Source organism: Suillus paluster, assembly GCF_016628075.1.
Source record: "Suillus paluster strain FC165 chromosome Unknown EDB91scaffold_22, whole genome shotgun sequence".
Taxonomy (NCBI): Eukaryota; Fungi; Basidiomycota; class Agaricomycetes; order Boletales; family Suillaceae; genus Suillus; species Suillus paluster.
In genome coordinates, this window is record NW_024537582.1 from 441226 (window position 1) to 469210 (window position 27985).

Below are 27985 nucleotides of genomic sequence, written 5' to 3' on the forward strand. Positions count from 1 at the left end.
TCTAGCCAGGTCTTGACCTGCTTTTGATTGAAATCTTGAAGAGGCAAAATGTTGAAACCCCCGATGTGTGAAGAGCTAGAATTTGCAAATGAATGGAATGACGACGATTTGAGATGAGGCCGCTGAGGCGCTATCAGACGACAGTAATACGGTCGTAGTCCATGTTTAAAAAATCAGCCTGTTCCTTGAGAATACGAGTTGAGATGATGAAAGGGAGGGAAATCAGCGTGAACTTACCATGTTTGTCTATGTGCGCACTCGGAATCCGAGGGATGGTGAAAGGTTCTGGATATTATTATATGACTTATACTTATGAGAGAATATAGATCAGGACGGCAGGGGCTGGCAGGTCGCAGGGGAGAGTCTGAATGAGTATAAGCCCGGCGTCAATTGCAACACATTATTGGAAGGGACAGCAGGAGACAAGCGGTGCGAAAACTAGAAATATCCAAGAAGTGACGACAATCACAGGGGCTTGTAGGGAGATACTTGAATAGAAGCAGTATATGCATAACGAGCGGGAGAGGTCCAACGAAGCGCAGTCATATTATGCCAATGGTGACCGCTGTCTACTAGTAGTTGTGACAGTCCAGCCATTTCGTTGTAAAGCTCAAGGGCAATTAAAGTGTAAAATCGAAGTCTCTAACTCCTTCGTCGTCAGCTTGCTGTGAAGCATTAGCAACAGGACCATTCCTCTCTAGCTAGATACCTGGGTGCATGACATTGAGAGTGTAAATAGCGAGAGTGACTAATGCACCATCTAGCCAGTCTGTCGGCAGTAGAGCATTATCAGCGTATTCCTAGAGAAGACAGTGATAGCGTACCGAAGTAGCGCTGCGTTGTAATCACTGTCCCAGTCCATCCGTTGGCGAGCTCTACAGTACGGTACACGGATCTAAAGACGAATTAAGCACATTATAACTGTTGATAACAAGATGTGTTGAATGCTAACCGAATGAAGATGCAGAATTCCACCCCGAAAATCATAAGTTGCAGGTTCTTATTTATGGGACGTTGACCTTTCTCCGACATACGATTGTCAACGTGGCGGAAGGGTGCCTTATTTCTTAAATGCAAGAGAAACTCGACCGCCAAAGTGACATAGACCACTATAGCACCTAAAGAGCGAAGGAAAGGAATGTTAGTGAGAAAAGCGAGGGCCCATCATCACGCATAAAGCTGGGCAGCAATTCCTCCTAGCATAATGTCCGCGCCCTGTCTCTGCGAAGTGAATGTCACACGAAATACTGGATGATATACACATCTTCTTAGCACTTGTCCCCTGATTAACAGCGTGCGCAGGGGATGCGCCTCCAAAAGCTTGTACGACCAAGCAAATAACATCCTGGGAGTCGAGATATAAAGGATTAACTGTATGATACTAACAAAGGAGCAAAACAAGATGGTATCTGCGCTAGGTCAGTAACTTAAAGCTAGTACATAAGAGTAACACTAACACATCTTGGGGGTCAGACGGCTGAACTGGGGTCCAACTTGGGTGATTGTCTTGCCAAGGACGATAAAATTAGCTGCGACTAGTGGTGTAGGTGCTATGATAGTGCCGACGAGCCTGCAGTGAAACGCTTGTGTGCTATGGGAGTGATTCATGCTGCACGGACACTCACTGCATCTCATGGCGTCAACAGCTTGGGGCTCTGGCTCGACCAAAACCTGGCACTCCATCCAAATATTTCCATGACGCCCGCAAAGGTCGCTGTGGGAAGCATCCACCACAGTCTATACTTGAGTGCCTGGCCCATGTGTAGGACTGCACGCAGCGTCCTCAATCAATCAGTTATGAAATGGCTAAGTATAACCGAGGTCGCCGATCAGTGGAACGGGGTTTCCTCACCGCGGAACCAGGAAAATGACCGTATCCAGATAGAGCGAGAGATAGAGGAGCCTGGATTACCCACTGAATGGGTGAATCACCATCATAGACCATCATCCGTTGAGTTAACCATGTTTGAACGGGTACACAATACTGGGTGAATATGACTGCTTTTGTCGATTTCAGGCCTTTTCGCATCCAGTAGCTGAGCCTGACCCTCCGCGTCACACCGTGGCCCGCATAGTTATCTGAGTCTGCTCGGCCTGGGCAGCAAGAATCGCAAGGTATTCATCAACTGTGGAGGCCGTGTTGGTCGCATATTAATTAACAACTGGTAAAAAATGACATACTGTATTCGGGAGTATCAGTCAACGGCACTTTGAAGCATCACGTTAACCGAGGTCTGGGTCAAGGTGATGATTAATTAACGAAAAGAGAATGATGATGACATGACCGTTTTTGATTGACGGAGGATCCTGCCCGTCAGCTTTCTTTGACGGGTTGAAGTGTGGGAGTGTCCACTGGGGATTCAGACTGATTCAGAGTGAGAGATCTAGACAGCAGTGTGAATAAGAGAAACACTTACCGTTTAATGGCGCGATAGTTAGAGCCATCGGAGCGTCAGAAAGGCGAGTTGCGACCCAAGTACTGCGTGTGCTATGACAAGGAAGTGAACACATTGTCATAGCACACGGAGTACTTGAGTCGCAAAGTGATCTACTAGCTATAGTAAAGGTGTTAACTAGTACTCGCGCGCAATAAGCTTAAGTTTGCCATCGGCCGACGGAATTGGAAGGCGGTAGAGCTAACTAGCGGAGCAGGTAAGGTCCAACTGGCATCTCGCAGGTGTAAGCGAGGTCACGTTGACCACCCCATAATGCAAGCCGTTGCAAGCCGCCCTGCGATAAACCCTGCTACCAAAAGGTGTTTCTGGTTGCAACTTTTTTGAACCATCACGTTGCACCCGTCCAGCAACACCCAGCTATGCAACGCCGACAACCCCATCCGTTCGCCTCTTCAGTGTGTCCGCCGGGGAAAGCAGCGTGGACTTTTCCTTTCGGAGTACCGTCGCCAGAAGCTATGACCTGGAACTGCATCAGAAAGGCTCACACCGACACATCTCAATGAGCATATTTGACTCAATCCAGCTCGACGAGGTCCTGTTGGAGACGGTAGTGACTGGATGTCAGAAAATATAGATTTCCTGTCGTAGAAATTGCTCACGAGTGCTGGCGAAGCAATTATACGTGGAGATGTCGTGCGGCAGATTCGGTGAAGGAACCATGACAGCGGACCTCGCATCAAGTCGGATTGTTTCTACCCCAATATTCATTGGGCTGTAAGCAGGACGTATTATTTGGTTGCAAGATCGTACCTTAAGCTTGTGGCATCTCCAACTAAATGCACGCAGTCAAGTCTGTGTATGTGATAGCGCAAGCTTGACCAGCGACCTATGGATATATGCACATCATTTATGAGTCAAAATCGCGCGTATCATGAAAAAGGACAGACAGACTAAGGATGCTCAGAACCAAGGGTGGTTACAACTTACTATATGATGCTTGTCACGTGAGTCAGAAAAGCAACTTAGAGAAATTTCAGAAATTTCAGGCCTCGAAACTTGAGGCCCTGGCCCTTGATAAAGAAGGAACGACTATCTTCCTCTTTCAAGGTCTGACTACGGGAGACTAACCTTGACCTGTCAAAACGTCAGCATCGCACGTCTCGGCGGGCTAACATTGCGTTCGAAGGTACGTGGTTTGGTGGTCAGTACACGTTTACCGCGTATCCGTTCGTCCTCTGATTATGTTAGAGCGTCAGACGTTACATTTGCGACCACCGGATTCTTTGCAAGTTGGAGTAAGTTAGTACGCGTTGAGATACAGTGTACGGACTTAATCAACCATTTTCAGTTACGTACTGTAGCCACAACTTCTCACCCGTATGCCCTCTATAACTCTCTTTCAACCACACGCGGCTCCTCCACGTCTGCAGTTGCAGTTCGTTCAGGAATCATCCAGACGATAAAGTTCGAGGATAATGATTTGCCACTGGATCATATTCTGCGAAACATAATCAGCATGCGTCAGGAAAACGAAAGCGAAAGCAGAGCGCTGCGTTATATTAACAGTTAACTTACAGTCTCTAGAGCTCTGCAGATATGATGAAACGTCCTGAAGACATCCCTTTACAGTTTGAGAGGAGCAACTAGGGCCTTGAACCTATGATCTGACATGCAACCGCCGTCTATGGCGCATGCGACGTGAATGTGATCCGGAGTCGGCACGTTCACTGTAGGGCTTGGGCTCATGTGCCAGTTGCCACTCTAAACCTCTCCAATTCGTATGGATAATGGATTACATCTTTTCACAGACTGGCAGGTACGTCATAGCATTACTCATGTATGCATCACGATCTTATCAAGTTGCGATGCTCAACTAAGTCTCAATTATCTACCGTAGACTTCCCTCCAATTCGTATCGGTCAAGACTTTTCACAGCCAAGTCATTTTTTCATTATCAAACATTCAAATTGTAATCATTATGCCGACTCAGTTGAGTATCAAATGGGTCTATCGCAGACGCCTGTCGAGGAACACGACATCTGAATTGACGGGGTTATTAAAGACGCACTTTAATAACGCGCCCCACTAGCCACAACCGGTCACACAGTTCAGTCTACCTCGAACCCTCACACTATTCCCAATCGCACGGATGGAAAGGATTCCAAAGGTATGACGTATGAGAACACACCATCCCGGTATTCTCGGCACCGTGGGCAACTTCAGCCTCCTGAGAGGACTTCGTGGTGGCGTAGCATGGGCAAAAAAGCTGCGAGTGTACGGACTTACACATCGTTCGACTTGGGCATAGTGAAATTGCAGATTCAAATAACATCATCAATGGAAAGTTTCTTCTTCCGAAGTTTTCGGCGCACTGCGAACCATTCAATTCGCATCCGAAGAGGCACTAAGAGGCATTTGAAAGTCATTGTGGCGACGAGTCAGAGCAGAGCACGCCCTTAATATCGATCGGCAGTTAGTCGATCGTATTGACAAGAAATCCACCGAGGCGTTAAACTTGGGGCTCACAATATGCGCAATAGCAAGGTTTCTGCCCACGCCAGTCGGCGGTTTCCGTGTACCCATGCCATTCCAATTTCTCCGTTGTTCCTCCGGGCGCATACATACATATAAGACGACACACGGCCGATGGGCGCACCGTGAAATTAACCTCGGATCAACATTATGGATAAGATTAACCGGTCACGGCAGCATACATATGTACTAAAACACTCTATTGTATTGGCTTGTATTAATGACTCTCGAGCACTCATGATACAGATAAACCCTCAGACCTCAAGTGCGTGCGGACGGACCTCACCCAGACTAGTCTGACAGAGGAAATCGACCTACTCGTTGACATAATCCTTGGATTGTGGTGGAGATACAGATCAGATCAAAATATAATAAACGCCACATCACGATGTCAAAGTCGTCAGGAAATGCAAAAAAATACATCAAAGCCAAATCAAGACGCAAAGAGCGTTCAGCGAGGAAGAAAACTTAAATACCGTAAGCAGACATTACATGAACTAGTATACTAGTACACAAATTGCATGTACAAGAGCTTGATCAATGATACGATGGTTCTAGGAGAGACAAGGGGAAGGGAAGAGATACAACATGTGTGAAGTATAACAGGTGAAGGCACACTCTTCATAAGTAAAATAAGTGTTAACCAACCAGTTATCGAGGCGGGGTGAGTGGGCCTTCCCACTTTAGATAGTATGGCGCCACAAAGAACGGCTTCTTGGCCAAGGGTACCTTGCGGTTTAATTACCATTAGGTTCCAATAGGGGTGATGAATCTTCATAGCATGATTTCGCGGATCTAGTAAGAAATTATAGAAGCGGCATCAGGAATTTTTTTCCCGATCGTAAAGGGGGGCTAACTCACGTTTTTGCTTATAACGGCACTATTTGTTTTAAAGAACGCACAAAAGAAGCCACAGAATCAGATGCGTTACATGATGCAAGCAGGCAGACGGAGGAGAGATTGGGTGGTTAAGATGCAAAATAATGTTGAAATTTGAGTATGCAAGATTGACCCCCAATATCCAAGGTGGCGATAGAAGTATGTTTTTGAGCACGGTAGCGAGATGCAGACGTCGATGACGAGACGAATAAATGATAAACAGCAAAAAGAAACATTAAATTAGTGCCGCGATTTGGAGATTGGATCGAAGAACGATGCTATGAAAGGAAGTAGAGAGACGGGTGGGAAATGGATAAGCGTACGGTTGGGCGACATCAAGAAGCTCGCGGGCGGGCGGGGGAAGGATCAATAGAAGGAAGAACTCACTCTAGAAAGCAAGCAGTTAGCGATTTGATTCTACAAGTATCCACATAAGAACTGACCTTCAACAGCAGCCATTACTACTCTCAACATTTCCGTATCAGTTGCAGTTGTTACACTTTCTAGTGTTAAGGCCGCGTCTTCAGTAAAGAAGAGAAAGGCATACTGGATGTAAATCTCGCGTTCTTTGGAACGTCCCGCTTTGTGAGCGAGCCGTGTAAAACGCCGCCGGAAATAATCTCGCCCAGCTTTTGCATCCCCCGGTTCACCCTCGTAATCCTGATGTACTCTCAGTAGGAAGAGTCAGGCATAGGAGGGTGACTTACCGGGAAGAAATTTTTGATGTCAGAGTGAGAGATCTTCTTTTGGAAGAGGTCATCCTTGTTCAGGAATAGGATCTGATAGTAGGCATGCGTAAAAGGCTGTCAAAATCACGAGGAAAACCTGACGTACTATTGATGTCTGCTTGAACCATTGCGAGTGGCATATCGAGTCCCATATTGTCATAGCGTCTTGCATTTGGTTCTAAATCAAGGAGACGAAGGTTTGTGTCCGGTCAAACCGCGACGTGCAAGATAAACTCACCGCATCCCGATCCTCGACAAGGCATTGATCATACCCACTTAGACTGACTAGAAATAGAATACTGGTGACATCTTGGAAACAGTGAATCCATTTCCTCCGCTCGCTCTTCTGACCACCGACGTCGACCATAAGCATTTCATGGTCTCTGAGCTGAAACGTCGTCTCGGTTATCCCGATAGTGCGAGCTCGACACTGGACGATATCTTGTTCGGTTGGTTGATACGATGGGTCGAATAATCTGTCTAGTGAAGGGAAAAAGTACGACAGGCTGGGTAATGGGAGCTGTAAGATGGAAGAAGCAAGGCACAAAAACATGCGACTCACTTTTCAGGAAGAGCAGCCTCATTTCCTCTTCCGTAGGCCTGTTGAACCCCGCTGTCAGCCCAAAGAGCTCTCAAAGGCTCGTAGTATGATATAGGAAAAGGTTCGTGTTCACGAATATCCCGAGCATTCTGAATGAGTTCCACGTGCGGCAGGTTCTCCTCTACAATCTCGAGCTCCATGTCCTCCATGGCCTCGAAGACGTAATTCATGCCCGTTGTCAGGTTATTGAACACCAGTTGGCGGTAAGTCTCGATTTCTGCTGCCGAGAAGGGCACCCGATGAATCAGTCGCATTTGCTTGGAAAGAAGCCTCGTGAACTGACAGCAAGTAGACTGAGGGAGACCTTACCTTGAGAACCGTCGATTTTCCTGAGTCACCAGAGCCTAGTAGAAGAACCTAGATGTGATACGTGAAGTGAACCATATACGTGAATTGGGCCTCGAGCTTACTTTGACCTGGGAAACCATCTTGGTCCTGGCCTATGTAATGGATATGGTCAATATGATGTTACCAGTGACACGCGCAGAATGACGAGCGAAGGTGAGTATCACTCTGTCGCAAACTCACTTCCTTGAGATATTTCTCCGCTTCCCTGTGCCTCCGCTTATCTTCCTCTGTGATCTCCACCATCCCCCCTGACGACATACACGCACCCATGATTTCCTACAGAATATCGACAAGTCTTGAGCAGACACGAATGCGGGGCCCTAAGGCTATAAATCCAACAGCCAGACTACAACTGAAGAGCAGTATCAAACGATGATTGAGGGCTGTGTGAGTGGGAGTGATGCGCCGGCGGGAAACAACCTGCCTGAGTAGTAACAAGTATCAACACCTATTGCAGTGCAACCTTAGTGTCTTTTCCAGCACAGGCCCTAACAACGTCCTGCTACGAAAAAAAAGAGCACAAGAGAGAAGTACAGAGCTGATTACAGTGAATCCTGAAGGTAGTCCCGGGGGAAAATTCGGTCAAAGATCTGTCTCGGCTAAACGTCTGCATCTTCTTCTTTCACTTTCAAAGCCAGCATGGCACCGCGGATATTCGCAATTGATTATTATTTACATCACACTTTCAAAGTTTCAACGCCTGGTTTATATCTCCAACAGGTCATTTTTCAGCTGGGTCATTCCATCTCAACTGATTCCATGCGATAAGATCTTGTGCCATACAAATTTTATACACAGATAACGAACAACCCTGCCTCAGTCGCTCAGCGGGTAACGTACGGGTCTCTAAATGGTAACAGGTGCTTAGTAACTGCAGTAGCTACTGCGCCAACTGCGGAGGCCGCGACACATATGGTGGCAACAAACTCTACTAACTTGAAGACTCCGAGACTCGCGTACGATCAAAAAGCCTTGCGCCCTGTGGCTTTTGTGATGCCACTCCTACGGTAATAGGAATGCTCGGTGTGCAAGGGAATCAGTGCTTAGCGCCCAGCATCGATCCACATGCACCGATCATCCAACCCTTGCCCGAGTGGGAACAAAGGACCTAAATACCGCAAGTCACGAGGTACGCCTCAGATCAAGGCTCAATTACAAGTGAGGTTCACGCAAGTTGATGACTTAATGTCTACTTACTCACAGGAGGGGGATCGTCATTTCCCACGGAAAAGGTATGACATGTGCTATGCCTAATGGCATGAGTCCCTATAGGCCAAGCAGGTTCGCCGGACGCCTACATACGTGAGCTCCTCCTGCCGACGACGACGTATCGCTTGCATAGCGGATACTTATCGTACTACTGTCAGATGCGACTGATGCGGCTCAATTAGAGAGTGTCGGGGAATGCCGTGGATGTGATTTGAATGTCGTCTATCCCTGCGTTGTCTGCGAGCAACGTCTTTAGGTTACTAGTAGGGGTCATCAATGAAACGTACTACAGAAAGTGGGCTACTTGGCGTGCCGCGTACTCAAGAGGCAAATGTCAGTGATCAATGTGGCGTCTTATAATTCTGACAGCCTGAGGGAAACCGATCGCATGAGTCCTTCCATGGACATGAAACCACTATCTGAATCCGTCTCCCCGGTCGTCTGGACCGTTTTGCCGATCGAAGTGTAATCCGAGACGGATGATCGTTGACCTGGTTGCACACTTTGATCACGTGGACAGGGCAGGCCAGAACCACCTTGCCAAACGGACCCTCGATTGTTCTCCAATCCACACACTGACGACCCCGTTGTGTTACACCGCCCAATACACGGTAATCTTGGCCTTTTGAATATACACATTGCTCCGAATACCTGGCACATTGACAGGAAAATGAGCCCGAGCCCGCAGGGTGATACAATCTTCTACTTGCATACTGCGCACAAACTTTCCGTTCGGAGATGGCGGACCACGCCTTGGTTCAACTGCTTCTACGGCCTCCGCAGATTCTTCATCAAAGGAATCGAGAAAGTGCCAAACTACATTAACGGTGTGTCGTTGGGTCACTTGGTACCATAACAGTTTTTTGAAGTTTCGTGTCCGGACTTGGAACGAATGGTCTGGCCGTGTCTTTTTGGATATGAGATGGCTTTACCTCGAATTCTTCGAAAAGAAGACGCGCTGGCTATTCGATGATGTTACTTGTGAAGACGGACGTCTGCAACTTCTTTATGTCAACATCGAACGATATACTATAGGGTGAGGGCGTAGGGTGCCACAAGCCCTAGCAGTCGCTATGAAACCAGATCTGGAACTCGATCTTTCCGCAGGGGTGTGATGGCGTTGGCGTGGAGCATAAAGGGTCGTCCGGTGCGCCCACTAGCAGCTTCTTCACTCGCATTGCATCGTCCTTGTAGTAGTCCAGCTTGACTCTGAAGTCTGTCACAGTCCCGCGAGGTCCAAGAGGGAATGTTCTCATATACATCTCACCTCCAGCATTCTTTCCAATAATGAACTGGCATTCCACGTAGACCGAGCTGTGTGGCCAGTAGGATGCTTCTTTGATAATCCTGTGAATAAACCCTGCAGGGAGCTTGGATTGCAAGTCCGTTTTATTCGCAATAACCTGGCTGTGAAGAGTCCATACAAAGTAAACTTGGTGGTTGATTGGATCTGGATTCTGAACGCGTTCAAGTTAAGGCTAGCCTACGGTAATTAACAACTTCGAAGTTGACGATTTGTGCTTGAACTAACCAGACTTAGGGGTGCCTGCTATAGCTGCTCCAGACGCCCATATCACCTGATCTTCTCGCTCTGTTCATTTCATGATATAGTGCACCAGTTGCGTCGGAGGCCCTGAGTACTAAAGTCATACTTATTTTGTCTCCGAAATGGAGGGGGGCATTGTTGCCCGCAGCAAAGTCATTGCATCCCAAATACTTTCTAACTCGTGTCGATGGTTGTATGATATATCCAACAAAGTGGTTATACATGGAATTCGCAACAAACATAATCTACCAAGCCCTCCTCTATAACATGCGTAGCAAGTACTGTAAAACGAGCTCGCCTCGTAAGTAAGGGGGTTAGGGAACGAGATCGAAAAATTCTACCAGCAGATATTAATTGAATATTGAAGACGCCATCATGTCTACACCGCCCAATACACAGTGACCTTGGCCTGCTGAACTTTATCTTCAGAGTTGGGAAACCGACCGTGAGCCCAGAGGCTGACACAATCTCCTATTTGAATACTGTGCAACAGTCTAACCACTTCTGCGGCCTTGGCGGCTGGCCTGTCAAAGGAATTATCAAGAAAGTGCCAAACACTGTCATCGCCGGGTTCCTGGTCATTTTCACCGCGAAAGTGCCAATGAATGATGTGCTCTGATCCCTGGCTCTTTGCCGCGACATTCTTTCGAATTGCGATACTGGGAGGAAGGAATGGCTTGGCGGTGTCGCTTTGAATACGAGATGCGTCGCACTCTTCGAAAAGAAGCTGCGGTGGCCATTCGACGACGTTATCTGCAGATATGGGTGTCTGCAATTTCTCTATGCTGACGTAGAACCATATGTAAGATGCGTTGAACGTCTCGGGAAACTGCTCGCGCAATCTTTGGTCATGACTCCAAAGATGGAATTCTATCTTTCTGCATGGATGCGATAGCGCGGACGGTGAAGACTCGTCCGATCCGCCCATTCGCAGGTTCTTCATCCAGGCCGCACCACCGTCCTCGAAGTCCTCCTCGACGAGAGTGAAGTCGCGATCAGTGCCGTGAATGCCAAGAGGGAGTGATCTTATATAAATTCCATCTTCACCCCGCTTTCCGTCCCTGTAAATTGGGACGGTGGAGGGTCGCACGAGGTAGACTGAGCTGTGTGGCCAGTAAGACGCGTCGTCGATGATCCTGTCAATAAGCTCCGTAGGAAGCTTGGATTGCAGATATCGTTTTACTCGGAAGACGTCCGCGACAGACGGTTGATAATTACTCGAGCCTGCGTTTAATGTTATGATTGCAATTTGATGAAAGCGTAATACATGCCTGATGGCTCCATCTCAGAAAGATCCGCCGCACTTGGCTGTGAAACCTTGTGACCCATATATAAGAATTTGAGAGTTAGAAAGTGACGATTGATATTGTATTTGACCGCGTTCAAGAAGGATGGCGCGAGTTGTTGACGATTTCGATTTGAAGTTGACGGTAGATAGCTTGACGATATATACACAGCCACCAGCGCTTTTGACTCGGAGTAGCACTCACTAAGTCTTCATCTCCAACTTTTAAACCGCGATAACATTGTATCACGATGGTCAAAAACCCTCGAAAACGTCAAAAGACGGGCAAAATCCAACCTGAACAGGTTCCGTTAGGTGCTAACCTCCACGATGACGCCAGTAAAGACGACGAGGAGAGGCGTCTCGAAAATATGCTGTTCGGTGTCCCATACGCTCCTGGGAAGGCTGGAAAGGAAATCATGGTCGTCTCTGATGAGGAGGCAGACGATGGCCAGCTTGAAGTGGGACGAGAGTTTGAAAATTTGCTGGACTCGGATGTATGTGCAGAACTACTGGGAATTACACTTCATTTTCACGTCACCTGTAGCTTTTCTTCGTGGATGATAATGCTGGACCATCCGAGCTTAGCCAGGTTCCCCAAGACTATGAACAGTCTGATGCGGAAGATGATGAGGAGCTCATAACACCGGAGAACCGAGAAAGAGATGAAGACGAAGAAATCTCCATTATTCGCGAGGACATCCCCCAGCAACCCAAAAAACTCAAAGCTCCCGCATGGACAGACCCAGACGATGTAAACGTACAAGTCTCACTTGCTTCAAATAATCGTCTTCGCAAATTGCGTGACGCGCCCTCTGACGATACAGTGGGAGGACGCGAATACGAGCGCAGATTGCGCAGGCAGTTCGAACGTATAAACCCAACCCCAGACTGGGCCTCCATTGCGCGCAAGAAAAGCGAACGCGCAAAGAGACGACGATCCTCGGCTTCTGGTTCTGAGAGTGGGGAGGATGTCGTACCCGAGCTGCTGGCGTCAACGACCGGAATTTTGGGGACTGCCAAGTCAAGACCTATACCCCCGAGCACACTCTCCATTGAGCGACTGCGAGATGCCAACCAAGCTGCACCAGCGGATGGTGAAATAAAAACGGTTGCATTCCATCCTTCACCCCACATTCCAGTCCTTTTGACCGCCAGTGCAGACCGTCGTCTGAGACTTTTCCACGTGAGTGTTGCTCCCGATGTTTCCATACTTAAACTCAAGTTTTCGTGGTAGATTGATGGCCTCACAAATCCTCATGCCCAGACCCTTCATGTCCCATCGCTTCCTATCACCAACGCCGTTTTCCACCCCAGCGGAACGTCCATATTGATGACTGGTCCACGACCTTTCTACTACACTTACGACCTTCAGTCTGGGGCGTCCCACCGCTCACCTCGAGGTTTATGGGGCACTACATTCTCTTCTGGTCGCGGGGATCAAGGCACGAGCATGGAGATTTCTTCCTTCAACCCAACAGGGGACATTCTCGCCGTTGCGGGACGGCGAGGCCAAGTCCACCTTGTTGATTGGCGATCAGGTGCAGCGCAGGTCGTAGGCGAACTTAAGGCGAACGCGAACGTGAAGTCCCTGTGGTGGTCGAGGGCCGGAGCAGGCGAGCTTCTGGGCTTGACCGAAGACTCACAGGTTTATGTTTGGAATATCGGGCAGCGCAAATGCGTGAAACGGTGGCAAGATGAAGGCGGGTTCGGTAGTCGAATATTTGGCGGAGACAGCCAAGGGAAATATTTGACCGTTGGGTATGTCTTTTCGTTTTGTGAGGCAGTTATTCACTCTGACGATATGGTCTCTAGTTCAAACACAGGTTTGCTAAACGTCTATAATGCAGAAAGTACGATCGATCTTGAGGGAGGCAAACCAAAGACTTTGAAGACGGTAGGGAACCTGACAACAAGTATCTCGACGTTACGGTTCAATCATGATTCCCAACTACTTGCAATAGCAAGTAATGTCAAAAAAGATCAGATGCGGATAGTACGTCAATATTGCCATCTGTCACAAGCATCCATTCATTCAACTTGATGCGTTCCTACAGGTTCACTGCCCGTCGTTAACAGTGTTTGGGAATTGGCCCACGTCAAGCACCCCTCTTGGACATGTCACCTCTGTCGATTTCTCCCGTGAGAGCGAGTACTTGGCTATTGGCAACAATCGCGGTCGTGTACTACTCTATCAGCTGCGTCATTTCTCACAGCAATAAAAATGCAAGTAGTCCATATCCATTGGGCTTTGCTACAGATACAAGAACAATTGCACATAACAATACATATGTGGGGCGATCCGTTTGCGAAGTTGAAGCTGTGTTGATGGTCGTGCGATTTCTTCATCGAGTCGGGTAGCGTGTTAGGAGGTCGCTGTAGGTTGCCGATATCTGCTGCGGGATGCGGTGAAGCCAGATTTTCCGTTGCATTTTTGCCTACCTTTTCTGCACGTTGCCTACCATCGGGAACGAAGCGACAGATCACGGTGGAACATTCAAACCAACGCTTTGCTTCGTCGACCATAGATGCACTGAGGTAAACGAGTCCTGTATCAGCATCCATCGCATGGGATATTCACTGACTGGAGACACTCGAGGCCAGTGTTGTACGCTGTGCTCAGAAGCCACTGACGCTCGTCAAAAGGATAGAGCTTCCGTACAAATGAGTGAGCCAAGATGCATTGCATAGCTGGAATATTACCATAGCACTACCGTCCCTAGCGTCGCCATGCTCCTCCAGTACAGCGATAGCTTGGTCCACGTAACCGATGGCCCTAGATCTATCGGATCCTGTCGCTCTTGTCAGTAGTATGATACACATCGCTCGGAGCCACCGAGAGAATTTCTCCAGAGAAAAGTGCCCGCGGGTTAAACAGGCCTGAAGGGTGGCCTACAGCGCAGAGTTGAATTGAGTAGCTGACGGCTTCCACGCGGACCTACCTCTAGCGCTGTAAAAAGGACTAGGTACGACTAGTATAAGCTTCATCTTAAGGTGGAAAATAATATTTACCGTTTACGGGGCAGTTTTTGTCCTCCCACTAAGAGCAATGTTGAAGAAGTCAGGTGCGGAAAGAGCCATTCTGCCTCACCAGAGTGTCAGCGAACGCCTCGTACGTTTCCAATGAATCGCAGTTGCAGCGAGATGCTTCCTATATGCGTAATGGGTGCCCGTCCAATTGATCGGCAGCAAATCGTAACCCGTACCTCGATGGTAGCTAGGACCGTGGTCCAATCCGACAGGTGAGATGCCACCTCGACGATGAAAACTCTTAAAACCTGCAGGGATGACTCAAGTCGAGGAAGATCCTCTTGTGATACTTTGTCCTCCCGCAAAACCTTGACGATGCGCTGTGATGATTGATTGATCTCATTGAACAGTTCGCGGTGTTTCTCAGCCTAGAGAAAATCAGTAGAAGATTTCGAAAGAAGACCGTAACATACTTCAATCGACCCTGTTTGCGACAGCGAACGTCTGAAGGACATAACTGTGCGAAAAGGAAGCTCGTTGTGAACTGCTAGGGATGGGTCGAGGGTACGTACCACGGCCTGAGGCAGATGCGAATGAAGCATTCACCAAGTAAACGTAAATGGCTTGGTCCACCTCTACAGGTGCATGTATTGTATAAAGCTCGAGCAGCTGCGCGATAGAATTAATCCCATAGAGATGATTGCCAAAGAAACACTGACTCGTCTCGCTGCGTCAAAGATGTCAGATATTTGATCTTCTCTGTCTTCCCAATCCGAGCAAGCTTGGATAGCACAGTTGTATGCAGTTCTCCAAAGCCAAGATATGTCTCGGACAATCATCGCAGGCTGTTCACAAGATTCTACAACAGTAACCGCTACCACATGGACTGCGTTAGAATGGCCGAGTGGTTCGAAGATTTCGACCAACCAATCTTCAAGTGGTGGAGCAATGCTGCCACTAAGCGCTCCCTGACGCATATTCAGCTCAACATCTCGATGCTTAACACCGCAGACTTACAAATCGGCAGCGGGTTCTCCAAGGAGTTTGGTGATAAGCCTTATAATACATCTTATCAACGCCATGGCTTCAGTAATGTTCTCCACGCTCTCTCGGAAGTTTAAAGTTTCAAGGAGAGCCCTTAAAACGGTAAGAAGAAGGCCTTTCATGTCCAAGTCATGCGCCAGCCGGCATGCCAATAGAATCATCTTGCGATCGAAGTTCGCGGCATGCACCATATTGCGTATCGAATTTATCGCTGATAATTGTCCGGTCAATTAGAGTTAACCAAGCTTTGCTTCAGAAATGGAGATACCTTCATCTTCCAGCCCTGTGATTGATATGAATGAGATAAACTCTCACTATCAGGCTACGCGCGTTGACGAACCTTGATGCACAGCAATGAGAAAGGTTACATATTGAGTCGTGGCTTCTGTGTCAGGACAGCGTCGGATGATGGACCCCGCGTGAGCATAATCCTTCCGCTTAAGATGGGCTAGGGCAGCTTTCCGAAAACATTTCGAGCTGCTGACGGGACCCAAGCTTGCAAATATAGCATGAGTGCCGCAACTGAACCAATCCCCAGCTTCTTTCCACCGCCCCGCGTGATAGTGGCGGTCACCGTATTGCCATAGAAGCTGCGGAAACGTTCGAACCATCCAATATGAGGTAACGGAATGGGGTATGCACACACCGTGATGCAAGCTGTCGCCGGAGCTTTGAGAAGCTCGAATTCCACGTTACTCAGTTCTACGCAGAACGGTAAGTGATTTCGCACAAGCCTACAACAACAATCACAAGATGAGACCCCACCTTTGAAAGACGCGTGCAGATCTTCTATGGCCCTGTCGTGTTTGTCATCTTTGGAACAATGGAATATGAGAGCTATTAGAAGCCTCTCCACAGCGTCTGTACTCCAAGAGCACTGTAAGGCCCGATGAAGGCAGTACTGAGTTGCCCTCGTGACTAATTGGCTGTACCCACACTGAATTAAGGGAACAATCTAGTACCTGTATTAGACCACTCACTGGTACTGAGAAAGCGTCCGAAGCTCCTGTAGGACACTTGAAACAAGGTCTGAGAAAACGGAGTGGATTACAGCATTCCCACCAAACTCACTCCGTAAGATTGCTTTCTGAATATGTCATGTTGTCAATAATGGCTTGTAGGGCTAATGAAGAACGTGAGTAATTCAAACTCGCCACTGAATGTGGAAGATTCCGGGTCAGGAAAGTTCACCTTGAAGAAGAACAGTATCTCCAGCTTTTCGCCGCTTGATGACAGCCAACTTCATCCATCGGAGTTGTTGATATTCGGAGCTTACCTACAGGAACGTGGGTAAATATCGCTTGGTCATGTCACTTTGGCCTGATGTGCTTACGTTGTCTACAGAAGTATCGATAGTTGCAATAACTTCTTCTAGCGCGGTTTCCGCTCTGATCAAATTCTCTGGATCCTGGGACGACGACAAGAAGTAGCCACGGGCTAATATGGGGCCGATCTGAATCCCGTTGCACCATAGCATACAGTCAACTTCACTTACCCAAACTCCTGAGAACCGATCTCTGCCAAGGGTTGAATGAAACGTGATATGTGCCGGAAACCACGCACCTTAAGCTCAGCAAGCTCAGTATTTGTTGCGCAGTCAAGAGGCTCGATGACAGAAAATGCCTTTTGCATCCATCGAATAGCGTCGCTCGCCTTGCTATCTTCTGGTGCCGATTTGCTGTCCTGATAGCAACTTCTCAAAAGTGATTTGCCAATGTCAAGAAGCTTAGTCGCGAGCGTCTCTCGCTGAAAATGTTCATCATGAGAAGTGCGTCGACCAAATGGGACTTACGTCATGGTTGGACAGGAGGATAAGACGCCCGTCATTTTCTATTGAATGAGAACAATCAGAGCGGCACGTATCAACAAAGACCCAGGGACAACCTGTGATTTTGTCAGCCATGAAGGCCGCTAACCCTTCATTTCCTTCCCTCCAAGCCTATTTCACGAGGTTGTTCTAAATTTATCAACGCCTCCAGATCACGAGCATTTGAGTCCTCACTGCTTCCATCCGGGTTGAGAGGTAGACAGCGGTAACACATGCCTTAGCTTGCTTATTAGTGCCACTCTGGTCGTCAATATTTCTCAGCGCTTCTTCATACTTTGATAATCATGAGCCATCGCTGAAATAACAGGGAAAAAAAATTAACCTTGGCCGCACAACCAAGTACGCTCGATGCGGTGTCATTATGACCAATTTCTGGAGGCGCGGTCAAGATTTTATCTGAAGACACGGAATCATTGGCGTTGTAAACGCACCGGACAGGGTTGCGCCAGTCTTGCTTGCAATTTGGAGAATATGTAATAATGCTGATAAGGAATAAATGAGCGAAAATCACGCGAGTGCTTCTCCTCCGATCCCAACCTTCAATGTCAGGCTTAGGTTCCAACCCTGCCTCCATGAGGCGAAATCCAGCTAGCCGCACTGGCAAGATGTTAGATTGAGACCAATCACAGCGAACAAAGAAGCATACAAGCGGCGACCACGGCGCGGCTGTCAGACGCAGAGCCTTGACGGACCACGCCGGAGGCATTCCACAAGTTGACACCTAAAGCGAAACACTGGGTTTCATGTTTGTCCACACTGATGCCGAACAATGACACGAACCTTCCTGATCGAGGAAATCCGATAACTGGCTTTTTTTGCTCGACTTCAGGCGCTGTTCTGTGAATGCCTGTGCGAGTGAAGATATCTTATGTAAATTTCTTGTTACGGTTTCATCTTTGGTGGTTCCGTCCTTGAGTCTTGGTTTGATCTTGATCAAGAGTTCTTAGGGTAATGGGAGTATTAGGAGTATGAACGCGTCTGATGGAACCGGAGATTGATACCTTTTATTTCGTCATAAAGTTCCTGTGGACTCCGAGCCCGGCTCTTCTTCCCTTCAGGGGACATAACCGTTCTGATAGCAATATGAGTGTAACTTGTAAGGCGTAGAAGCGCGTCTCGTCACAGCGTAACGTGGTGTGACGAAACGCGTTTATTGGGGACAACTCCAAATTCGGTCGTTTAGCTTAACCCTTTTTTTCTCAAAAAGTTTCCATTGCCATTTTTTTTTTCCGCGCATTATTTTAAAACTTGTTCTACGGCCGCCATATCAAGTTGCTGCGCAATTAAACGCAGAGAATGGAGTTAGATCATAAGCCGAGTGTGGAAGAGCTCAAAGTAGCCGCATGGAGGGTTCGTGTTATTTTGCATGGAAATTGACATTGGAATGATGCCATATCTTCATCAGGAGGCTCGGAGAGACGGGGTGTTTGCTGGCTTGACGTCGGCCCTGGCAGGAGGTTAGTTTTGATATTCAACCACGTGCCATGTGCCTTGTAACAACCGTTGGTCTCATCATTTACAGCACTGGTAGGCTCTAAACTCATGGGTTTTGGTCGGAATAAAACTATTATCTCTGGTACTTGTGAGTCCGCCCTATAATCATGATGTGACTGATATCAAATTCGATGAAACCAACTTGTCTAGTGACGGGTTTGTTATCCGGTTACTTCTTCACCCAGGCGTTCCTGTCCTCCAACATGGTTCGAATGAGATCAAAATCTGTCTCGTCAGACACTGAAACCGACCCCTGGCCCCACGAATAATTCGGACAGGCATATACTATTACTAACCTGTGAGTTGGCGTTGGCGTCGTACACACCGTATGAGCCATCGAAATCTGTCAAATGTAACTCCAAATAGCCTACACGCTATTACTAGGGCGTGGTAAGGAACACGAACCCCCCCTCAATGCCTTAGCCGGACGGGAAAGATCCATGTGTATCTATCGAACTATCCGTCCGATTCATTCACCCGTGCCCATTGGGTTCCTCCGGCATGAGCGCTGAATACTCGCATGAAGTTAGGTCGTCTCGTCACACCGGACAGCCTATTTCTGAGCTACACCGTTCTTTCAATTACGGTGAGAACGAGTCCAGAACTTAAGTATCGTTACAATGAGGATATAGGGGCGCAGAGTACTGGGAAATGGACGGAGACACACGGATGATCCTGTGCTAATTTCCCCGGTGCATGTAGATCGACGCATACTTATAGCAGGGGCATCAAACCCCTTGAAGGAAGCGACTTGATCTGTAACAGGTCTCCGATGGACACGATATGGACCGCGGAGTGCGGACTGTGCATGATCAAGCATGATCCCGTCATTATTCTCACTGACCTATGCGGGAAAAAGCTTCTGCGCTCATGCATGCCAGACTTGGAAGACCATCGAAATTTTAGGCTGTTTCGGCCATAGATCTGTCAAACCACATCACCCTACTGTAACAGTTGGCAACTTACCGTTGTTAGTGGACTCTTAATAAGTACATCATATCCAGTTCATATAGTCCACAATTAGTTCACAAGCAATCCCACGCTGGCGATTTCGAAGTATGGTCAGTTTAGCATTCTTTCTCGTACAGTAGTAGCTAACTATGAGGGTAATGTAATCTCTGCTTGATCTCTGCTATCAGAAAGTGGAAATGTAAGTTGAAATACAAATGCGGATGCCGAGAATCTATGTTAGTGTCAATGATATTGCGTGCAACGAAATGATGTGGCGAAAGTGCTCAAATGTAACTATGAAAGTTGAAGTTCGATGTGAAAGGGGGGAACCGATGAGATGCAATAATCGTGTGCATTAAACAGGGATGAGTAGCCGAAGACTATCTGCCATAAGACCAATTATAAGGATACGCGGGAGATTCCCGCTGACTAGAAGCTGAGTAAAATTGGACGCCAGGTGGACCTGCGTTGGCAAAAGGAGCTGACGGAACTGCGGTTTCTCTCAAAGGAGGCAATTGCAAAGAGCTTTCGCAATACGAAGGAGGCCGGGCAAGTTTCCGAGACCAAACAGCATCGTGAAGGTGAGGAAGAGGCACTGCCCGCACGTCAACATGAATTTCATAAGGGCTGACAGACTCGGACTGAATGTCTTGGGGCATGTAAGACGGTGGGGGATAAGATGGCGGAGGCGGAGGCTGAGGTTGGTAACACCGCAAACGGGCTTTGCGGCGTACCCTTTCTTCTTCCGCAGCATTGTCAGTCGACGACCCAGCAAGCGAGTAATAATAAAGGTTCTACCACGAATGTGAGATAGATCATATGAATCACGGAGAATGGACGTACCTGAGGAACATTCACGGGTCCTTCCGCACAATATGCAGCCACCAGAGTCTGCGGACGGGCGTCGCCTTGGTGTGATTGATTGAACTGGACGGACCGTAACGAATGTGGCGAAGATGACGACAGGGACATCTTGGCAAATGACTGCAAAGATTCGACTGGCGATGCAGAATGGGGTGCGGTTGGATAACCAGTTTCCGGAATTTGCAAAGTCATACCCGTGGGACGCTTCAAAGGCGGTAACTCGTGGAACGATGACGAAGTAGGTGAGAATGCGTCCGCAGCCGAGCGTTTCAAGCCGGGTGCAAGACATGGCGAGAGAACGGAATTCGATGGCATCACGTGATATGATGATGAATATGTACGCGGGTGAACGGGCTGCTCGGGCGAAGTCGAACGTGCACGATGAGATGTCGACTGAGATCTCCACCTGTATGAACGAACTGGTGCTGCGGACATTGGTTGGGAATTGCGAGGGGTTCGATGTCGGGCGCGAGTATGACGCCATCTACGGCACTCTCTTTCTTTCGCGTAGACGAGTCCCCTCAACAAGTTCATCCATGAATCATACGTCTTCTTCGAAATGTAAAGGTTGAAGTTTATTCCCATGAGAAACTCCTTTTCCATTCGAGTGATTTCAGTCAACTCGATACCAGAAACCTCGGACCACGTCTTATTGGTGTAAGTGTTGCTGGAAGGACGTTTAAGAATAAAATACGTAAAAAGGCACAAAGGACTCACTCGTCAAGGAATTTATTTGCCATCATGAGGGCTGCAACGGCAATACGAAACTCACTTCCGGGTAAACCAGCGGTGAAACGGTTACGTTCCTTGAGTCGCCATATGTAATGGAGAGAGAGGACGATCACCGATTGGCTGACCTGGGTAGTTTCTAGCAACTTCTGCATAAAGGAGACAAAGGTGGGAGTTGCAGCAAGCTGAAGAAATGAGGTGGCGGCGGGGATTTCAGGGGAATACGGGGGAGTGAGTGGTTGAGGAGATGTAGAAGCACTTGAAAGTGACGAAGAGAACCATAGGTAGCATATCATCTCGCAAGTTTTCTCTGCGATGTAATGTGAAGATCTCTTTAATGAGTCGTCGAACCAATCAATTTGGGGAGGGATATCCTCGGAGACTGCAGGCTTTTGCTGAAAGGGATGGACATGGTCATCCATCTCAGGTGACGCGTGAGGTCGGGACCATGCAGACGCGTCTTGAGTACGCGGTGGTGTTACTTTGTCTAGATCAAAAACCATTGGTTGGAATAAAGAAATAAGGACGTACTTGGATGCATGTATGATACCTGACGATCAAAGTGAGCAATTGGAGGCAATGATGTTACCTGAGTGTGCGATGGAGCACCTAGCCTGGGTAATGATGCAGACATTGGAGGAGTGAGGAGACCAGTTGGCCTCCAAGAAGACCAGGTTGCTAGTAGTTCAGATGGCAAAGAAGGACGTGATGAGGCCATTTTACAAGACGTGAGTTGTAGAGATGGAGGAGTATAAAGGGCCATGACTTTGGATAGTCAGAAAGTGTCGGGATGATACATACGATTATATAAAAAGGAAATCATGTCGTATGTATGGCTTGGAGGTGTAAAATTGGCGGACATGGTTGGCATAAATTCCGCTTAGAGACAAAAACAGGGGAAACCGTGTCTAGCAAGGGTTGAGTCGAAGGTAACAGCGCCTCCGAGCCCGCTTCGTAGTCTTTAGTAACTCGTCCCTCCGTTAGCAGATCTTAGACCTTTCTTTTTTTTAAATGTTAAGTCTACCGATTTAACCTTATTCACTTAACTAATAATCTGGTTTTCAAAATCGGCATCAACGGCAGAGGGGAATCCCCAGGGATTCCCCATAGCCTTACCTTTTTTCTACTTCCTAATTTAGTAATCTTGGTCACATGACTACCTACTACGCCAAATAATACTACTACTCACTTTGTTTCCGTCACCACTCACCTACCTTCGATGCCGCTTTTGTCACCTTCCAACTGACCGCGGTAAACTACGCCATCTCAGCGGTATCCTTTGTTCATGCTCCAACATTCAAACTCGCCCTGATCTTGAACAAAGCCCTTTCTCGGCCCCACGTGACCCGGGAAACTCCCCCCCTGTTCCACTTCTTTTTTCATTTTGCAACAATTACTCAAATTGGGCACGGCAAAATCAAAATAATTAGTATATGACAGGTAAAATGGAGAATATTGTCCCCACAAACTACCCTGCTGATTGGCTCTTTGTCACCACCCGGATCTGAGTCCGACTCCAGGGCTGCTACTTGCATTTTCTACCACTCCGTTAGTACTAGTAAACGGAGTAATCATCGAGAATCATATTTACTCTAAAATGTACACTGCAATGGGTAAGAACCAAAGATGATGTTTTCATCAAGCCCGCGGTCCTCAAGTGACGTGAGATTTCTGCTGAGAAACTACTAACGATCCATAGCAATGGCATGCGACTTCGGAAAGTGATTATACTACCTTCAAAAAAAGGTCGGCAAGTTTTCGGACCTGGCCATCGTAATCCAAAACGGGTTATTTCTATTAATTTAAGGACTGGCCCTTCTCCCGTGATTCAGTCGGAAGCTGTGCCGATCGGGCACTGGACATACCGTCAAACCGCATCACGATAGTAAGTGGACAAGCTGGACTCACTAAAATGGCCAACGGATTACTAGCACATAGGTTAAATGGGGGTCCTCTAATATTGATTAAGTTACTCGCATCCTGTACCGCAGTACAGTCCATATGATACATGGAAAAACTTACGATAACGTGGAGGGACGACAACACACACACATGTGGGTTCGTTCTGTCAATAATGTCATGGTGAAGACTCGGTTCTAAGTAGGTTCGCTAGACATGTGTACTAAGTAACACCACCTTCTGCCGGTCTGAGCTCATCAAGGGCCAGATTATGCCATGCCGTTCATAACTACAACATCCGATTCTGGATAGCACCAAGATAGCTACAGCATGCCGTGGCATACTCATTCACAGTGCTGGCCGAGTAACGATACGAATCTTCTTGCGCGTGCCCAAACTGAAACTTCCAAGTGTGAAATGACTACATACAATGCCTTTATTTTCACCAAGTCCCCGCCGTGCCTGGCGCACAGCCACGTGTAGGTGAGATAAGATACTTGTAGCGGCGTAGTCGCACAATATTGATCAATGAATATGCCAAGATACGCCGCCTTGTCCATCATAAAGCCCGTGGCTTTCAGGACTGTTTCAGGAGAATTCGACCATGTTCTACATACTAGTCGACAGCGACACAGGGGGTCTGCCACGGAATCAGTACTCAATGCACCGGCTATTGACACCTTGTGGCTAAGGTACGTGAGGGTACAAATAAAATGTTCGTCATGGAAGGCTCTTTTACATTTGCGGCGTGAGTTGGCTACATATAAGCTCTCGCTTGATTGATGAAGCTGAGGTGGCAGGGCTACTGGGCGCGGTTGGCAAAGATGGACGCCAATATCACTTCTTCATCTTCGATATCAACCCAACAGCGGCGGCAGGCGAGAGGTTATATGAAGTAACTTGATCCGGTAAGCCCACGATCTATTGAGTTGCAGTATTAAGTGGGAGACAGGAAGTCCCCGCAAGGCGCCATCGAGCTGATTCCATGATCACTTGGCACAAGTCCACACTGATTTCCATGCGCCCGAAGCGGAGAAAGTGGCGTACATACGAAGATTTGGGGCCTACGCATCTCGCATCATGGACTTTCAGCGGTTTTGCTGTACTCTCCAAAATAAACGGCAATCTACTTATAGACGTCCCCATGAACTCTCACGAATTTGGCAAATAGCCATGGCCTCATCGCTACGCAACGGACCGGCCTTAGTTTGTCCTCTTCTCTGCCGCATGGACAACTCTTAAGTACCACTGTCACGCATGTTCCAGCCCATCCAGGCGAGTAAACCCTAGACAAGTGAACTAGAACGCAAATCATAAGAAACCAATTGACATTTTGATGCCACGTTCAATCCTCGGCCCTGTTTGACTGACAACGATACAACCCGCTACTTTCCGCAAGCTGAGACCAAATGGATCCTGCGCTTGTTCACCCATAATCACCGAGGCATTCAGTGTCGCTAAAATGACATCTTGTCGGATTCCCCCCGTGAAATGAGGGTGCACCCGTTTTTGAAATATCGGTTGGACTGGCCTTTGTGAGGGATACTCGCTTCGGGCTGCGGGCTTATTTCTACTTGGGTGTTCCGTTACAGAAGTCTCCAAAGAAGCTGCCATGCAGAGTACTTATTGCTTGTGGCACACCTACTAGGCCATCCGGATCAGATTGTAAGCCACAAACCTTCCTTGTACGTGACCGCTGCGGCGTCATTATATATTTGATGAGCGCAACGAAAAGGGCTTTTCGACGGTTTGATCATCGGCTGTGGCCACTGATCCAGCGGTAACGAACAAGACCCAAGTTGGCTTATTCCGAGCAATGGAACCACGGAGACAAAATACTTTGTATCATATCAAAGGCCCAGAATGTAGGGACAAAGCAAGGACAATGACTCGTAAAACTCCATGCAGGGCCACCAAGTAAGGTTCTATGCCATCGTGGCTAATGACATTCAAGAACTTAATGCCTTCTCAGCCGGTGTGTGCGTTGATTTGAATCTGACTGGGATCCGGCAAAATCGTGTCATGAAAAGACCTTGAACCAATGGGAAGTAAATCCATTACCCCATCCATGGTAGTGGGCGTGCAACTGGGCCTCAGTTAGCTAGAGGCCCAGAGCCTCAAGTCACAGATACTAACGGCCTACTCCCAAAGGGGATGCTTCTGTCACTACTCCAAACTGAATAGTCAAGGGACGCTTTGCATTCCCGAAAGTCCCACATAGATCAGCATGCGATGTCGTCAGCGTTCCGCTGTTCGCAGAAGTCGGGCTATTATGAATACGAGGGTGTCTGTATTCGAAAAGCCGAGTGCCAATACCGATATAGTACCTGCAACTAGTAATGTGAGCCGCTGTAGGTCGTTGTAGTAATAATATACACATGTCCGTAGCCATGGGAGAGCATGGGTATGGTAGCGCGGCACCACGTGTTATCCAGACTAAGGATGTCAGAACGGTTTGACAGCCTGATCTGCGCGGTGCACGTACATCCTGTTCACAGCGCGGCGAAATCGTAAGACATAAGTAGATATGATGATGATCCGTTATCTACGCTAATGACGTGGTGGGAGGTAATCAACGCGTACCGTATCCCGACTGGCAGACGGGGCGCACGTTTCGTAAAAATACGGATCTTCCAGACACCGGTTGCTCGGCGCTCAGTCTGCAATGGGTCATTGAGCAACCGAACTAACAACGTTGTCAAGCCCGTCATGGGCGGGCGTGCCATGGCTCATCCTGGGGTGTCCACATTTTTGGCAGTGTATATGAACGCACCTAATCAGGAATTGCCTTGGAATTGCACCAGTGAAGGTGCGCCGCGGCATCCTCTGTTGTCATAATTGGAATTAGAACCACTGTCCGCAATTTTGATCACAGTAGAGTGCTTGAGGAACTATATTAGAATGTTCATGCAAGGTCACCAAGGTGAAAGAAGTATGTCAGAGAACATGTCTTCGCCGTGGCGCCGAGTGTTGTGCGTCGAAATTGTTATTCATTTTAGGTGCGCATGATGAGGGTACTTGATCGACGGGAACATGCCTTGAAAAGACGAGAGGCGGTCGTCGTTCTTTACTGAGAGGACAAGCATGCTGAACCTTGCTGAACCCGTCTGGAGTGGCGTGGGATCGCAGTCAGATCTTACGGTTGTGGTCATCTCGGCTTGACGAACTACATTCACATAGGGCGACGAGCCCGCTCTCAGTCTTTTCACGCAATACCCGACAGTCATTCTACCTGGGGCCAGTTGACCCGAAGACTTGTCTGATATTCCATTTCGTTCGCTTCTTTTGATATCACAAAGCACGTTGAACATTACCAGGTCACCCCGCTTACACCAAATATAGCTCGATATTCACCTCTGAAAAACTCGCCCAACATCACTACAAGCATCCGTATCTAATTGGAGACATGACCATCACGTTTGGCTCCTTTGATGGAGTGTGCAGCACCGCTGCTCTCGTCATTTGTCCATTGCTGGGTACTTCTGGACAAGGCGTGGAACCTACATGCTACTCCCGCAACGTCCAAATTGGTTCGACGCTCATTTTCCAGCCTTGTATGTGTTCCAGGACTATGCATGTGGCGTACTCACACATCGAGGCTGACTTTCATCTGCCTAGCGACATGTTTTGTCCATATCGTTGCAATAATCATGACCGCAATCATGATTTACCATATTCGTTCAAAGTATACCGCAGTGGGACGAAAGGAGATTGTGATGTTCTTTTGGATGTACATGGTCATTGAACTTCTCGCAATGTTCCTGGACTCGGGAATTATACCGACTGCCAATGTCAGCTATCCTGTGAGTTGTCATCTAAAATCGAGTCATGATCTTATCACGAATGTACGTAGTGGTTTGCTGCAGCTTATACAGGTCTAGTAGCAGCTGCCTATTGCTGTATTCTTGTCAACGGGTTCGTTGGATTCCAGTTTGCCGAAGACGGGACGCCTCTTTCTCTTTGGTTCCTTCGGACATCCTGTTTCGCCGTTTTCGGAGCATCTTTCTTCGTCTCTATTGCTACCTTCAAATCCTTCGCTTCATTTTCCCCATCGAAACCTACCGGACTCTTCGTCATTTACCTTATCTGGCCCATCCTGTGCGTTGCCACATACACCATCTCGCAACTCGTCCTTGTATTCCGGACTCTTGACGACCGCTGGCCCCTCGGTGACATCATCTTTGGAATTGCGTTCTACGGGATCGCTCAAGTTCTTTTGTTCGCCTTCAGCGTCACCATATGTAATGCCATCAAACATTACTTGGATGGCCTGTTCTTTTTCACGCTGTGCGTTTTATTGAGTGTGATGATGGTATACAAATACTGGGATAGTATCACGGTACGTTTATTCCTTGATCATCAGTTACTCTCATTGATGTATAATCTTTTTATACAGCGTGAAGATCTCGAGTTCTCCGTCGGATCCAAAGCTGCCGTTTGGGAAGTCAAGGACCCGCTTCTCACGGCTTCTGTCACAGCTCCTAGTGCAGAATACGAGGAGGATGCATCAAGCTACCATGCTGGCGCCGCAAGTCTTGTCGGCGGGGTTAGTGGTGCGCAATATTACGGCGCGAAGCCAGGGTATGGTGGTTCCCAGGGTGGCTACGGACAAGGAGGATATGGCGGTGCGCGAAGGGCCTACCCACCGACGTCCGAAGGTTATTGAGAACTATTGAAAAGGA

General features: G+C 47.9%; 9 protein-coding genes across 9 annotated transcripts; 4 read left to right on the forward strand and 5 right to left on the reverse strand.

The window, feature by feature from the left end:
- Window positions 1-378: 378 nt before the first annotated feature.
- Window positions 379-1787, reverse strand: EDB91DRAFT_1280124 (RTA-like protein). Its single transcript, XM_041324717.1, has 7 exons — window positions 1645-1787; window positions 1458-1591; window positions 1387-1409; window positions 1240-1345; window positions 953-1118; window positions 825-895; window positions 379-769 (listed from the first exon to the last, which is right to left on the reverse strand). Exons 1-7 carry the CDS (start codon window positions 1758-1760, stop codon window positions 702-704), a joined length of 684 nt encoding a protein of 227 aa, XP_041177823.1. The 5' UTR covers window positions 1761-1787; the 3' UTR covers window positions 379-701.
- A 4255-nt stretch (window positions 1788-6042) lies between these two features.
- Window positions 6043-7754, reverse strand: EDB91DRAFT_1052304 (guanine nucleotide binding protein, alpha subunit; the record flags this gene model as incomplete). The annotated part of the gene is made up of 10 exons (XM_041313670.1): window positions 6043-6085; window positions 6247-6306; window positions 6355-6467; window positions 6515-6586; window positions 6642-6713; window positions 6774-7041; window positions 7098-7393; window positions 7446-7493; window positions 7547-7576; window positions 7665-7754. The coding sequence occupies 10 exons, from the start codon at window positions 7752-7754 to the stop codon at window positions 6043-6045; spliced, it is 1092 nt and encodes a 363-aa protein (XP_041177824.1).
- Window positions 7755-8549: 795 nt separating this feature from the next.
- EDB91DRAFT_1336234 (uncharacterized protein) lies at window positions 8550-10061 on the forward strand (the record flags this gene model as incomplete). Its single annotated transcript, XM_041325527.1, has 9 exons — window positions 8550-8613; window positions 8688-8716; window positions 8757-8786; window positions 8986-9026; window positions 9063-9158; window positions 9360-9540; window positions 9563-9729; window positions 9801-9840; window positions 9919-10061. 9 exons carry the CDS (start codon window positions 8550-8552, stop codon window positions 9979-9981), a joined length of 711 nt encoding a protein of 236 aa, XP_041177825.1. The 3' UTR covers window positions 9982-10061.
- Window positions 10062-10179: 118 nt separating this feature from the next.
- Window positions 10180-11691, reverse strand: EDB91DRAFT_1129847 (uncharacterized protein). Its single transcript, XM_041318585.1, has 2 exons — window positions 11511-11691; window positions 10180-11463 (listed from the first exon to the last, which is right to left on the reverse strand). Exons 1-2 carry the CDS (start codon window positions 11566-11568, stop codon window positions 10619-10621), a joined length of 903 nt encoding a protein of 300 aa, XP_041177826.1. The 5' UTR covers window positions 11569-11691; the 3' UTR covers window positions 10180-10618.
- An 84-nt stretch (window positions 11692-11775) lies between these two features.
- Window positions 11776-13746, forward strand: EDB91DRAFT_1052346 (WD40-repeat-containing domain protein; the record flags this gene model as incomplete). Its single annotated transcript, XM_041313672.1, has 5 exons — window positions 11776-12021; window positions 12072-12710; window positions 12762-13285; window positions 13340-13520; window positions 13582-13746. 5 exons carry the CDS (start codon window positions 11776-11778, stop codon window positions 13744-13746), a joined length of 1755 nt encoding a protein of 584 aa, XP_041177827.1.
- A 190-nt stretch (window positions 13747-13936) lies between these two features.
- On the reverse strand, window positions 13937-18306 carry EDB91DRAFT_1009516 (meiosis protein SPO22/ZIP4 like-domain-containing protein; the record flags this gene model as incomplete). The annotated part of the gene is made up of 28 exons (XM_041312391.1): window positions 13937-14057; window positions 14110-14177; window positions 14228-14416; window positions 14467-14486; window positions 14537-14564; window positions 14616-14675; window positions 14731-14916; window positions 14997-15027; window positions 15063-15163; window positions 15214-15445; window positions 15512-15749; window positions 15807-15821; window positions 15879-16128; window positions 16185-16240; window positions 16304-16464; window positions 16519-16554; window positions 16610-16661; window positions 16730-16814; window positions 16872-16975; window positions 17034-17055; window positions 17102-17325; window positions 17423-17477; window positions 17541-17639; window positions 17689-17738; window positions 17798-17848; window positions 17904-17963; window positions 18013-18087; window positions 18147-18306. Coding segments are annotated over 28 exons (2829 nt in total), but the record flags the coding sequence as incomplete, so codon positions are not given.
- Window positions 18307-18562: 256 nt separating this feature from the next.
- On the forward strand, window positions 18563-19283 carry EDB91DRAFT_318670 (uncharacterized protein). Its single transcript, XM_041326844.1, has 4 exons — window positions 18563-18716; window positions 18772-18823; window positions 18889-18948; window positions 19011-19283. The coding sequence occupies exons 1-4, from the start codon at window positions 18663-18665 to the stop codon at window positions 19127-19129; spliced, it is 285 nt and encodes a 94-aa protein (XP_041177829.1). The 5' UTR covers window positions 18563-18662; the 3' UTR covers window positions 19130-19283.
- Window positions 19284-19912: 629 nt separating this feature from the next.
- Window positions 19913-22379, reverse strand: EDB91DRAFT_1201629 (uncharacterized protein). Its single transcript, XM_041320665.1, has 4 exons — window positions 21936-22379; window positions 21393-21885; window positions 20655-21342; window positions 19913-20605 (listed from the first exon to the last, which is right to left on the reverse strand). Exons 1-4 carry the CDS (start codon window positions 22165-22167, stop codon window positions 20192-20194), a joined length of 1827 nt encoding a protein of 608 aa, XP_041177830.1. The 5' UTR covers window positions 22168-22379; the 3' UTR covers window positions 19913-20191.
- A 3838-nt stretch (window positions 22380-26217) lies between these two features.
- Window positions 26218-27969, forward strand: EDB91DRAFT_1280194 (chitin synthase III catalytic subunit-domain-containing protein; the record flags this gene model as incomplete). The annotated part of the gene is made up of 4 exons (XM_041324718.1): window positions 26218-26857; window positions 26922-27106; window positions 27157-27642; window positions 27700-27969. The coding sequence occupies exons 1-4, from the start codon at window positions 26710-26712 to the stop codon at window positions 27967-27969; spliced, it is 1089 nt and encodes a 362-aa protein (XP_041177831.1). The 5' UTR covers window positions 26218-26709.
- Between the last annotated feature and the right edge of the window lie 16 nt (window positions 27970-27985).